The 15,105-nt window shown below is 32.5% G+C and overlaps 2 protein-coding genes across 2 annotated transcripts in view; both read left to right on the plus strand.

Moving 5' to 3' along the window:
• LOC122501805 (probable tubulin polyglutamylase TTLL2) overlaps positions 1-15,105 on the plus strand; it is a 517,344-nt gene that overhangs the window by 301,618 nt on the left and 200,621 nt on the right. The window lies entirely within an intron of this gene.
• Positions 1,252-8,704, plus strand: LOC122501810. The gene is made up of 3 exons (XM_043611560.1): positions 1,252-3,851; positions 6,688-6,833; positions 6,981-8,704. The coding sequence occupies exons 1-3, from the start codon at positions 3,825-3,827 to the stop codon at positions 7,207-7,209; spliced, it is 402 nt and encodes a 133-aa protein (XP_043467495.1). The 5' UTR covers positions 1,252-3,824; the 3' UTR covers positions 7,210-8,704.

Below are 15,105 nucleotides of genomic sequence, written 5' to 3' on the forward strand. Positions count from 1 at the left end.
AATTCACCGATTTTGAATTTGAAAACATTTGCCGCCGCAGCGCCCTCGCTAACTATCTGCGCGCGCGAGCACCGTCAAGCTTAGGTTAGCTTTCTTTCCCGACGCTACCGGCAAATTTCCAAAAAACGTGCTCGACACTTGCGTTGCGAATCCTGAAGTGACACCACAAATATTGTTCTCGACTTCAACTTCAGAGAAAAGTGTCGAAAAGAAGGCGATTCTAGGCGATTCTTGCTGGCATCTCCAAGGTAGTTTTCCTTCAATAACTGGTGAGTCGGCAATATTGTTATCCGCGAGAATGCATAATCTCCTTTATTAAATTTTAATTTGCTAATTTCACTCTAAACTGTGGAGATTATGAGTTCTCGTTACTGTTCGAAATGACCCCTTGTTACATTTTTCGATCTTATGTTACTTGCGGTTCTATTTTTTTGAAAATATTTTGTTAACTTTCGTTTATTTTGCTCAAAGTTAAGGCGTTCATTTCCGAATCGAAATTTTTATATTGTGTGCTTATTTGCCGAAGTGTAGTATATGTCAAGCGCCATGTGCTCTGCCCGTGAATTTTCCCTTTGCGTTTCGCTACCTTGTGTTTTGTCGCCAATTTCCGAAAGCCATTTTCTTCTTTTTTAATTTGTTAAAGTAGACAGATTCGCGTTCTTTAATTTTAGATTAAAAATGATTAGACCTGTTAGCTCATTTTATTTTATCGCGGGAGCTAAATCGCGCCTAATTCATATTTTTTGTAGTTAATTTCCGAAATGTAACGCAAATAGACTGTTTATTGGAATTATTTAACCTGAAACTAAAGGAAAATTATGTAAATTTAAACACCGAATTTTCAAAATATATTTAGTTTGTTATTAGAAATGAATTTTGTTTTATTTTCTTTAATCTAACGGAAATTATTCTCAACTTACCCTAACCCAATTCTCTCCCTTTTGAGTAAACTATTTATTATGTCAAGTTAATTTTCCGGTAAATTGTGCTCAATTATAACTGATTTATTGCTATTTAGTCTATTTTGTGATTGAACATTTATTTTGCCTCGCTTCTGTTCTATGTTTTGCGAGCTTTAAATTTGCCTATATTGTTGTTGGTATTACTGTCGTTGGTTCATCGGTGAACCTGGCGCCCAACATTAGCAGTAGTTTTCGATTTTATCACACTGTAAGATGGGTAAAATTTCTCTTTACTAATGTGATAGCTTTCAAGGAAAATAATCTATTTATTACGAATGACCGATCAATGGAAGAGAGACAACATCGTCGACAGCTGGTTCTGAAATTGCGTGAGCTTCAGGCGTTTGGTATAAGAGCGACGATTTTAAATAATGACATAAAAATTTTGGATGATTCAAGAAATACCACGGAATCACAACAGAAGATAATGCAGTCTCAGGATGAACGAAGGCCAGTCGGATAGTCTCCCTGCGCCCAACTCTCAGAAGGCGGACACGCAGTTAAGAAAGAAGCGAGGGCACTTCTCTCTCAGGAATTCTCCAAGAGGGGATGACTCACTCAAGAATTTAAACACCCTTGATAAATTTTTTACCTCTAATACTCCCAAATCAGGAAATGTTCATCCAGGTTCCAAGAATGATCTTTCTTATAAGAAGATAAAGTGGGACGAGAGGAAGGAATAGCAACGATCTGAAAACCCTAAGAATTCAGCCCATCTTCAGAAATTTAAATACAGGAAGTGCAATACGATTTTATTTTGGAACATTCACGGAATTAAGAATTTACCGGACATTCAGAATATTTCTGACCCTGAGATATACTTTGTATATGTGAAACCTGGAATGAACGAGATTGGATTCCTGGTCTGAACAAGAATTTCTTAGATTTCATTCAAGCTCCAGCTTCAAGAATCTACAACCATGGCAGAGCAAAGGGATGTCTCCTTATTATTTTAAACCCTAAAATTTATTCTATGTCGATAGTTTTTATTTCTTGTTTTCAAATTTTTGTCAAAGTTAATTTGCTTTCAAATGATTTTACGTTTATTCTGGGATTGGTTTATTTTGCTCCAAATGAGAACTTCGATGAGCTTCTGGATAGTGTCAACTTAAATATAAATAATCTTTGTAAATTTTCCGAGTTACCTTGTTATTGTGGGAGGGGACTTTAACGGTAGAGTGGGTGAGTTGAACCAGTTAAACCCTAACTTTTTTCAATTTATAGATACAGTTTTTCCAGATAGGTCTTCTTTTGATAAAATTTCTAATACTAAGGGAAAGAAAATTATTAATAATCTTGAAACTAATGATTTGGTTCTTTTAAATGGTCGTTGTAATAATGATTCACCAGCTAATTTTACGTATATGAGTCCAACTGGCTCAAGTGTGATTGACTTGGTGTGGTGTTCTTCTGGTGCTCTCCCTATTATTAGTGATTTAAAGGTTTTACATCTGGTCACATCATCTGACCATTTTCCAGTTTCTGTTTGCCTCTCATTTCAATCTCATATAAATAATAATTTAGAATCCAATAGATTACATTTTAATACAAAAAATGCTGAGTTATATTTTTCGACAATGGCATGGAAAGATGAGGTGGCTGATGTTCACCTTCATTTGGACAATATGAATTCAACAATTGTATCTACAATACAATTAAAACGTTTAGTTCCGGAGCTAGACGATTCAATATCATTTGAGGAAATTATTAAGGGTTTAGCTAAATGTAAGAATGGGAAAACCCCTGGTTTGGACGGTGTTGACTACAGTTTTTTTAAGAATTTACCTCAGAATTAGATTTTATATGTGACGCGACCCGAAGAAAGGTACCTAAGAAGGAAAAAATCGATTTTCGTATTCAGATTGTTTTCGATAAACTAAGGATTGCTTTTCAATAATCTGAAGTCAAAATTCATTTTTATCAAATACTTTTCTTGTAATAACGATTTAAAGATGAACAATTTGTGCTAAGCGTTGATTCTCTTTCTCCTCACGCACACATATCTACGCTCCCCTCTCACTGTATACATGCGTCACTTGAAGTTCGGGTCGATATTCGGGAATTAGAGAGAGATGCACTGACTACACCGTTCTATCTCACGACGAAAACACGTGTACGAGTTACCGGCAACAACTTGCACTGATACAAGGCGGATAATTTACTTTTTCAATATATTATAGTGTTGCAAATAAATAAAATGATTAATTAAATGGAAAAATATTAAGCACAATTATGAATCTCGATCAAGAATATGCGGACATTGTTGATTGCCATAATAGATTAAATAATCATTATGTTTCAGAAGAACAAGAAGAAGACACTTCTAAGGTAAATATTATGTGCACACAAATAAAACAATAATATAATATCAAGATGTTCAATGTTTTTTTATAAGTAATCCATATATTTATTTAAGCGCGAAGCTTTTCGTCCATACACGATGGACCTCATCAGGCGTTTCAGTCACTGCAAATTATATCATTGTCAATATTCAGAAAATACATAAAAACCCTCATAAAATACATAAAAGACAAAAATGAAAAATTTTTAAAATATTTAAACATATACAACATTAAAACAAAAAAACTTCCCATTCATTTCTCCATTACATAACCTCAAACTTACATTTGTGGATTACTTCCTTCACACAATTATTTTACATATCACAAAGAACAAAAAATTATTGTGATATTTTGTTTAGAGATGAGCGTTTGAATTTTCAAACTTAGGGCCATGGCCGTACGTTGTAAAAAGCAAACATAAGTATACACCATGTGCCCTTTATGATAAATGAACATTGATAGAAAAAGGAAATGCTTCAAAATATAAACGGAATCTAAGTTATCTACATGAATCAGAAAGATGGAAATCTACCTTATCATACATAGTGTGAGTATGCAAAAAGCGCGCAATTTTTTTAAAAATTCCAAAACACTATGTGTTCATGATCAGAGAGTGATAGATCTTGTTAAGCGATGTTAAATAAAAAAAATATATTAATATATTTTTTCAGTTTTTCAATATTACAGTAAAAAAAGTATAGTACTTTCCGTCCTGGGAAAACAACGACTTTTAAGCCATTTATAACCTGTCGCCACGCCGGTTCATTTATTGAAAATTAGAGACTTAGAATTGGGGAAAACAATTCTGGTGACGAGAAATTATAAAGGCGATCTTTATTATTTATTTTGAGCGCCTGGCTGCTCCTCTAATATAATAAGAAAATACAAGCCATATTTAGAATTTAGATTAGAATATTTATAATAGATAATTTTGCCGACTAGGTGTAGGAACGAGTAGTGACTTTTGTTAAATAAATAAACACTTGTTTACACACATAACTCACATTTATTCTAAATAATTAAAACTTAAAAGAAACATTTATCATTTGAAAGAAACAGACTTGCTAAGAGTCGGAGAGCGAGCAAATTTTAACAAGAAAACAAAAGTAGATTTACTATTATGGCGAATTAATAATCCAACTTACCATTATTCCACAATTGACTTATTTCTTTTCCTTTTATTTCAATTTATGATTTTGGCAAATCGAGTTTTATAATTTTGTATGACAATTAAATATAATATCCAAAATTCTCCTTGGTAAATAAATATAATATCCACCCACCGTGACGTTCAAAACGTGAAGGACGAGCGCCACTCGGCTGCTTGTACTTTTCGCCTATTAGACGCGGATCTTACTCAACGGCCACCCTGTCGATAAATGTAGATTAATACATCTACAAGTAGCGATTAATGGGTTGCAGCCTTGTAGGCGCGACTTAATATTAATCTTAATATTAAATTAAGGAAAACAGCTAATCTTGGACTAGTGACATTAATTATCACGTAATGAGCCTGGAGCAGTGCAATAACATATTAAAATAATTTTGTAAACATAAATAATTAAACAAAATTCTGTTTAATGATAATAGTTCTTATACAAGAACTTTTGGCTGCATTAATTGATATTCGTCCTCAAGACTGCTCCCTGAACTCTGCTCGCTCCTTCTGAGAGTCCTCTTTAGTTTCGTTGCGCTATTTTGGTCGCATCTAATAGGCTTAAACAAAAATAAAAACAATGCGGCAGAAATTATTCTTAATTGATATTATTTCTCGGATGTGCTCTTGAACTATTTGACAGGTCAAAATTAATTAATTTTACATTATGTGCATATTCTGTATTTACATATATAGTAATAACCCTTTTCTCAACTTAACAATTTTATAAATAATATAAAAGGGGCTTCACGCCCACGTCACGGTCGAGGAATTTGCGATGTAAAATGTACAACGTTACACTTTATATTATTATGATTATTTTCTAATTATTTTTATTTGATTTCTTAGTGAAGTTTATTTGTCTGTTTTTGTTTTAGTCTTCTGTATCTTACTTTCTTTTTAAGCTTACTTATTTAACTTTATATTTTTATTTTGCTACACTTGTTTTTATTTTTCTGTATTATTTTTAATTTCTTTTTAAGGGTATGTGGAATCAGCCAACTTCAATTAATACATGTATTAATATTGCCACCGGTTTTCTAAAAAAATATTTAATAAATCTTGACAAAATATAAGAAAAATAATATTTTATTTATTGAGGCATGGATCTTTAATCCAATTAATACAAAAATTTGCTTTTAAATATTATTTTTCATTTAATAAAAAGTTTGATATTTTTTGAGAAAAAAAGACAATCAAATACAAATTAATATTGAAAAAAATGAATAAATTTATATTTTTATATTCAAACTTTCATTTTTTTTGACAATTTTCGAGAAAAAAAGACAATCGAATACAAATTGCCATTGAAAAAAATTAATGTTGACATAGAAAAATATAAATTTATTCATTTTTTTCAATATTAATTTGTATTTGATTGTCTTTTTTTCTCAAAAAATATCAAACTTTTTATTAAATGAAAAATAATATTTAAAAGCAAATTTTTGTATTAATTGGACTAGAGATCCATGCCTCAATAAATAAAATATTATTTTTCTTATATTTTGTCAAGATTTATTAAATATTTTCTTAGAAAACCGGTGAGAATATTAATACATGTATTAATTGAAGTTGGCTGATTCCACATACCCTTAAGCATAATTATTTAATTTTGTCTTTTTATTTTGCCACGCTTGTTTTTAGTTTTCTGTATTTTAATTTCTTTTTAAGCCTAATTATTTAATTTTGTCTTTTTATTTTGCTACGCTTGTTTTTATTTTTCTGTATTATTTTTAATTTCTTTTTAAGCATAATTATTTAATTTTGTCTTTTTATTTTTAGTTCTCTGTATTTTAATTTTTTTAGCATAATTATTTAATTTAGTCTTTTTATTTTTAGTTCTCTGTATTTTAATTTCTTTTTTAGCATAATTATTTAATTTTGTCTTTTTATTTTGCCACGCTTGTTTTTAGTTCTCTGCGTATTTTAATTTCTTTTTTATCATAATTATTTAATTTTGTCTTTTTATTTTGCTACGCTTGTTTTTATTTTTCTGTATTATTTTTAATTTCTTTTTAAGCATAATTATTTAATTTTGTCTTTTAATTTTGCCACGCTTGTTTTTAGTTCTCTGTATTTTAATTTCTTTTTAAGCTTAATCATTTAATTTTGTCTTTTTATTTTGCTACGCTTGTTTTTAGTTTTCTGTATTTTAATTTATTTTCAAGCTTATTTATTTAATTTTATCTTTTTATTTTATTGTACTAATAAATATATATGTACTTAGGTCATTCATGATGAAGACATTAAAAATAGTTTAGAGGACTTAAAAGATTCGGAGAAAATAGAACATTTTTATGGTGAAGCAGCCAAAGATTGCTGCAAAAATGGTTGTAATAAAATAATCCCTAAAGACTTTGCTGTGGATAATCGGTAGTGTATTGTCTTTTAACTTTTTAACCTATAATTAAAAAAAATTTATGATAATTATAATAATTATAATAATATCATAAAACCTAATTATTTCTTACATTTTGACAAAAATAATTTTTTAATTAATGCGTTTATTTCTTTTTATAGATTAAATTTTCTCGAAATGGAAAAGACTGAGCAAGATTTAATTCTTTTGTCTCATTTGCAAGCACACCGTCAAATTGCACAATTTAGAGAAAATTATGGTAAATATACCGTCAAACATAAGTCACAATTCAGAAAGGAATGTAAAAGCAATCGACAAAATATAAGTTACTACATAGCAGATATCCCCATTTGTCGAAAAATGTATTTTTTTTATTTGATGTCGGCTTAAGGAGGCACAAAAATTTACTAACTCACTTTGACCAGAATGGAATCAACCCTCGGGTTCATAAGTTATCTAGAAAAACACCATCGAGGTCCAGTGTTTTATCCATTGATGACATTGATAGAGCTGTACAGTATATTGAGGCTGTAGCGGAAAAAACTGCTATACCATTACCAGGTCGTATGCCTAAATTTCGAGACTTCAATGTCATGAAACTTCCTTCGAGTGAGACGAAAAGTACTATGTACAAACAGTATCAAGAAGATACTGCGAAAGATAGTGATGTGAGAATAATGTCACTCACTTTTTTTAAAAGAGCATGGTCTACTTATTGTCCTTATATTACGACGATGAAACCTGCGGATGATCTGTGCGACAAATGCCGAGAAAATAATTTAGCAATCTCAAGTTCAGCTAACCTACCAGATAAAGAAAAAGTTAATATAATTTCTATTGCAATGGAGCATTTGCAGAAGGCAAAAAAACAGAGAGAATTTTATAATATTAACAGGGCCAACATTAAATTGTTTGATCAAGACCCGAAACAGCAATCGTCACTTCTGGTTCTTTCGTTCGACTATGCTCAAAACGATTCTTACCCTTCAAGTCCTCAACAAGTCGGAAAATTGTACTTTAAAGTACCCAGAAAATGTGGAATTTTTGGAATTCACGACGAGAGCAAAGGTGAGCAAACCAATTTTTTTGATCGACGAAGCAGATAATTCGGGAAAAGGTGCTAATTCTGTCATTAGCATGATTAATTATCATTTAAGTAATCATCTTGCTGAAGAGGTTACTTTATTCTCGGATAATTGTGTCGGTCAAAACAAAAATAATGCCATGATGCACTACCTTTTATGGCGTGTGATGACGGGAAAAAATTAAAAAAATTTCTCTTTATTTCCTTTTGACGGGGCACACAAAATTCAGCCCTGATAGGAATTTTGGAATTTTAAAATCGAAATATTCACGAGCTGATGTTGACTGTCTTCAGGATATGATGGAAGTTGTGAATACCTCATCGTCTCATGGATATAATGTTGCCCTTCCGATAGTCGATCCTTCAACGAACATTCAAAATGTAAAGTGGAAAAAATGGGACGATTTTTTGAAACAATTTTAATTCCATTCCACACATTACGAAGTATCACCATTTTGTCTTTTTACCCAATGGTGAAATTCGAGCGAAAGAATTCGTTGATTCAACAGAAGAAATCGTTCATCCTGAAATTGAGTTAAACAAAAACGCAAGAGAGGTGAAAAACATTCGTTCTAATGGCCTTACGAATGAACGTCAATGGCACTTGTTTGACGAAATACGTCAATTTTGTACAGATGAAAATAAAAAAGATGCAGTTGCCCCTTGTCCGAAATGTCCGAAAAAGAAAAAACAAAAATATTATAATTAGACAAAAAATAAGTAATAAAATTTTGGTCATTGTTTAGCTATTGTGATATTCGTCATAAATATAATTATAAGTTTTGTTATTAATAATAACTAATATTTATGAATAATTATTGTCTATCACCATCTAAAATAGCGTTTCCAAAGATAACTTTAATTGTTATTTTGTGTTTAATTTAAAAAATGTGATTATTAAAATTAGAATCCTCTGTACTTACGTACAAAATATAAAAACAGTAAAAAAATTATATACTATTCCTGAGTGCCGTTAAATGTTTTAGAAAGAACATGAAGATCTTTAAAAAGTTATCAAAAATTGATTTTAATTATGTTTTTTTGAGATTTTAAAAGCATACTTTAGTTTCCGATTGCATATTGAGTTTAATATTATTATTATTATTATTAAAATAATATAATTTAAATATGTATATTATGTACTGTTCCTTGGAGGGCTAATTAGCCCTAGGAACTTTCAAAAGTTAAATAAATAAATAATAAATAAATAATCGACATAATTATTAATAAATTCCTTCCATCACTATAATAAAAAAGTTTTTACTTTTACTTCTGTTTAATTTCTTAATTTTGAGAAGTTAATATTATATAAAAAGTATAAAAAATTTAAGTACATTTTTTTTATTCTATTTTTAATTTACATAGTGTCAATAGAATATACTATCAAACTGTTTCAACTTTTATCTACGTTAAAAAATATAAATAAAGTTTTTTAAAAAAGTACTGCAATTTATGCAATTTTTTATATGTATTGAAATATTTTTTACCATTATATACTTTGTGCAATTTAAAATATTTTTAAATACTTACATACAAAACTTTAAAATATTTTGTTCTGAAATTTGAAATATTTTATAATGTTCTGTAAATTAAAAAAAAAAATTTAAAAACGACGTAGTCAAAGTCGAATTTTCGTAACGCAGCGCCTGACACTTTTATAATAGAGAAAGAATAGAGAATATATTCAGTGCATCTCTTTTTACTTGCCGAAGACGGCCGAATACACAGACGCTAACTCAAATTAGTAGTAGGAAGGAGAGAGAGTAAGAGATATCGGAAACTCTGCGCCGCGTTCTCGCTTGTTCTTTTCCCTCTCCTGTAAAATTAAAGTTTAGCTTTTTAGGTACCTTTCTTCGGGTCGCGTCACATATACGAACAATCTATTTAACAAAATTTTAGAATCTGAAAAGGTTCCAAAAGACTGGGGCAATTTATCCACTTTTATGCTGTTAAAAAAAGGGGACCCTTTTATTCCGGATAATTATAGGCCAATTACCTTAGTCAATTGCATAGCTAAAATTTTCACTCAGATTATTAATGATAGGGCGAAATTCTTAGACCATTTGAGTTTCTTTTGCACATTCCCGATATGGAAGATTATTTTATTAATCAGGACTGTAGGGGAATTTCAATCGATAGCTCAACTGAGATTCTGATGTCGGGGTATGCCGACGATTATGTTTTGCTCTCCGACTCTCCTCTAGAACTCAATAAGAAATTGAAGGAACTCGATGATTATTGCGCATTAAATGGTTTAACTGTTAACACCGAAAAAACTAAAATAGTAATTTTTTCTAAATCAGGGAATTCAAAAGCTAAAAAGTATAAACATTTTAAATTTGGTGAGAGTTGCATCGAGGTTGTCAAGGAGTACGTCTATCTTGGGGTCAAATTTCATAATTCTTGTTCTTTTAATCCAGCTGCAAGGAAAGCAAAAAGTTCAGCAAACTCCGCAGTGGGCACAATCCTGAGAACAATTTATTCTGTTAAGACTGACTTTGAGTATTCTTAGCTATGGTATTCAAGTATGGCGATTGGAATTTTTGGATATGGTTGAAAGTGTTCAGCTTTCTTTTTTTAAGAAACTTTTAAATCTCCCCATATGTACCCCAATTACGCGGTTTGCATTGAAACGGGTTCCTTGTACCTTGCTTATTTAGTTCTTAGGAATATTCTTTCCTGGTTAAACAAAATTCTTTCAATGACAAATTCTCGTTATCCCAGGAGATGTCTAATGAGTTTAATAAAACTAGCTAAGAGTGATCCGAAAAATAAATTCAATTGGATGTCTCAGTTAAAATTAAACTTTCTTGAGCCCTGCGGTTTTTTAGAAGTTTGGGACGATTTGGGACCTGCCTCTTCGAGGGTAGACAGTAACTTTATACTTCAAAAATTTTCTTCTTATTTGAGAAATCGTGATTTTACTTGTCTAAAACTCTCGAAGAGTCTTGAGATTTATCCCTCTCTTCCATTAAATCAAGGTGTTCAGGATTATTTAAAGCTGAGATTATCGCTTTTTTATAAGAAGATTTACGCACAAATCAGACTTTTGAATCATCATGTATTAAGGGTTATTTTTGGCAGAGAAAAGTATACCTTCTACCCTGATGCAACTTGCACCTCCTGTCGATTAGAGGTCGATACATTGTCAAATATTTTAAATTCATGTCCGTCCTGTAGTCATTTACTCGCTCCGTTTATTGATATTAGCAATGGAAATGGTCTGTCTTCGTTTGATCAATGGTTAAATGTCTTGTCTTCAAAAAATGTAAATTTGATTAGGCAATTTATTATTGTTTTTATTAAGATTTTATCTACTCGTCTGCCTCAATTTTTGTAATTTTTGTTGTTTTGTTTTTTCTTTTGCGTAACTCCCTTGCGTTCGCATATATATGTGTTATAAGCAAATGTAATTAAATAAATAAATAATACTCTTTGACTAACCAGCAATGCTTGATTTTGCTTTTATTATGATTCCTTTAGATAGAGAAATTTTTATATTATCGCGAAAAATTTATTACACAAGTTTTAAGAAGGTAAATTTAATTTTTATTGATTTTTCTGATTATTTTGCTAAATCTACTTATTAATCAATTTTTATTCGGTATTTCATTGAAAGTATCTTGTTTTATGCATCCAATTGGACCATAACAATAATTTCAATTCATAAACTATCCAAGAATCACACAGTAGACTGAATCCATTTCAAATCAGGCAGGTTGACTAACTTCATGTTATAGAAAAAAAATTGTTTTGCTTGTAATTTTTTTTCTTTTGAGTATAATTTAATTTTCTTTCTTGGGTCTTGTAGATAATCTTGTTCTCTTCACAATCCAGTTTGATATTTAAAAAAGTATTTAAAATTTGTGGCAGCCTATTTAGGATTTTAATATTGTTAAATTAATAAGACGTGGGTAGGACTTAAACGGGGTGACACAATCAATCAGCCGAATAACTATACACTTACAAGAATATTTCTTTCCTCCTTTTCATTGTCGAGCCAAGTATGTAGAGAGATTTAACAAACTTACTTGTATTTCCTTCTTAATCTGCACTGCAATCTGCGCTGAGTTTTGTAGATGATAATGGAAACAGTAACAAATAATAGCGCAATTTAGAAACACACTTACAATATTTATTAAACTTTGATTTTTCAATTACAAATTGTATAAGCGCAGAGGCTATGTATCAAAACGTGGTTCACACCAATCTGAGGTGCTTCAACCGGCAAAAGCAACATGTGCTTTTGTCGTCTGCTAATTCCGGCGCGTGCGGCGCCTGGTGACAAAATTTGGCGCTAGGGCGCGAATTCAAATAAGCTCTTACTAACTAATATCAAATTAACAATGATAATATGAGCGATTGTAACGATTGATAATACAGGAATGATTATGATCGTTACAATTCCCCCTTTCTAAATCGTTACTAGCGCTCTGAATTAGTCTAGTTTGCTAAACTTCTCCATTCTATGAAATCTTGGCTAGTAAGAAAAACAATTTAGAAGTTTAAAGTTAAAAGAAACATAAAAGAAAGTAATCAATAATTATTAATAATAATATCATTATAAAATTCAAATAAACTATAGAAAAGAAGGAAAAAGAATTTAGAATTATTTTATCACTGATGTCTCACTGCTCATCCTAATAATCAATCGTAAAATAATAGCTGGTATGATTAACTAGATAGTATTAATTTAGACTGAATTAATTATTCACTTAGTTTATTAGAGTATACTTATTTTCAATAAGTCTTAGCGATGAGGTAGACAATTATAAAGGCACTTTGACCTTCCTTTGGTAGGTTAACCTAAAATTATTCTTTGGAATTTTTCCGCGCGATACAATGTAATGTTGTTCGCTGAATACTGTTGGCGTAATAATACCTTGAATTTTAGTTAACAAAAAGAATTTAAGAAAATAGAATATAATTCTAATGCGCAACGGCGCTTGAAATCATAAATGAAATAGTCGTTGAGAAACGAAAGAAAATTTTTTTTTTGTAACTTAGATATTAAATTTAATAAGTAATAAAATAATAAAGGTTTATGCAACGGCATAAAATAATCAAAAATAAAAATAGTTTATGAGGATGGACACGCACTAAAGAGGATCACTTCTTCTCATCTTCTTCGTCTTCTTCTGGAAGAGTGTCGTCCTTATCAACGACGAGGGTATAGGCTTGAGCTAAGCTTTGCCAAAGGGTAGCGTTGGCGACGTCTGAAGCGTGTGGGGACAATTTTTGTAACGCTTCGGCACCGAGGAGCAGGGCTTCTTGAGCACAAGTATTCTGCGTCAGTCCTTCTTCTTCTTGTGGTGAGGGATTGTCATCGTTTTTGCTTGGTTCCCTAGGTAATGCCGGAGGAAGTGAGTGTTTAATCTCCAATTCGATGGCAAGTTGGTTGCGCAGCGCGATGTTTTCTTGTATCATACGTTTGCGACAGTCGTAGCAGTTCGGGTCCGGCATGTTGCGCGGACGTCAGCAGCACTTGCACCGCTTGTGGTCAGGTAGTTGTTTAGGCAATTCTGAATAGTGCGGCCATGGACAGTCATCTGTCGAGAAGTCTGGGTGAGAACAAATTTGGCAGAAGAGACCCGTATATTCCTTTGCGCACGAGCGGTAGCTGTGGCCAGAGACTCCACAGTTGAGGCATCCATCTGGAGCTTTCGGGCGTAGTCTAGGTTCGCGCAGCTCGGTCATGGCGCGGAAAACCTCTTTAATGCTGGATTTTAAGAGATTGTGCAGACGGTAATACTGGTCTTCGATATGATAATAATCTGCTATTAATTCGTTGTAATCCTTCCTGTAGGATTGGGCTTCGGCCTTGAATTTGGCCTCTTGTTCGGCTGAAGATTTAGATTCCGCCTCTGCTGCAGTAAGACGATCGGACATTTTACGACGCTCTTGATTCAGTCGAATGATTTCGCGGTTTTGTTCAGCAATATCCGCATTGATGCTAGGGTCTGGGGTGTTGACCTCTTTGCGCAGTTTGGCGATTGTTTTGTCGGCCTTTTTTAGTTGAGCCAAAAAGTTATCGCGCTCGGCGACAATTTTGTTGAAAGCGGACTTGGAAAGCGCGACCAAACCCGTCGGTGATTCCTCGAATTTTAACTTGGCGTCATCTATTTGCTGACCCTCTGGCGGAGAAGCAAAGTATACAGCCATAACCTCGGATACATCGTTGGTTGTTGGTGCTTTCGCGCTGGTTGTAGACTCCATATTGTAGAATTGATATCTGAAAAGGAGGTTTACAAAATAGTACGCAATCTAAGGTTTTTTCTTGCCGGTTTTAAATCGTTTATGTGATATTTCCCTAACTTTTTGCCATGCATATTGCCGATGGAAACTATCATGGGTGACAATTTTTCTAGAACTTTTGCTGGACCTTTATAACGTGGCGCTAGTTTGGAACTATAACCACCTGCAGCGTTAGACAACACGTTATTAGGGTAGAATACGAAATCTCCAGGTTGAAAGTCTATATTATTCTTCCGATTTTTATTATATATCTTGCCTTGCTTTTTACTGGCCTTAGTCATAAGTTGTTCAACTTTTGCGCGAAGCGCATCTATTTGTTTTACGCGATCTAACCAAGTGTTAAGCGTCTCGTCTGTGTTTGTGTCAGTGTTTACCTCGCGCGGTGGTTCGCCTGTTCGTCTTGGTTCACGGGCAAAGTTTAGAAAGGCTGGTGTGACTCCAAGGGAAGTGTGAACGGTAGTGTTGTATGCAAACTGGATATCTTCGAGTAGAGTATCCCATTCGCGCTGGTTTTCACCGAGAAGGCTCGCTAGCATAGTTTTTAAATTACGATTCACGCGCTCAACAGGGTTAGCCTGAGGGTGATATACGGGTGTTGTACGTTGTACTGAACCGATTTTTTGTAAAAACGATGTAATGTTGCGGTTTACAAACTCTGTACCGTTGTCAGTAATAACGATTCTAGGAGCTCCTCAGCGGTTAACAAGAGTGTTTAAACATTTTACACTCTTGGGACCGTCTGCTTTGGACAGCGCGAAGCAGTCTATGTACCGAGTGTATGTGTCTTCGCAAACTAATATGTAGCTTTTACCAGATTTCGACCGAGGTAGGGGACCTACTATATCGAGTGACACTGTTTCCCAAGGTTCCGTAATTTTGCGCGGATAGATTAAGCTTTGTGGGGGTGTATTTTTTGGTTTACACTTGAGGCAAGTCTCGCATTCATT

This window comes from Leptopilina heterotoma, unplaced genomic scaffold (assembly GCF_015476425.1).
Source record: "Leptopilina heterotoma isolate Lh14 unplaced genomic scaffold, ASM1547642v1 Lhet_215, whole genome shotgun sequence".
NCBI classification, from domain to species: Eukaryota; Metazoa; Arthropoda; class Insecta; order Hymenoptera; family Figitidae; genus Leptopilina; species Leptopilina heterotoma.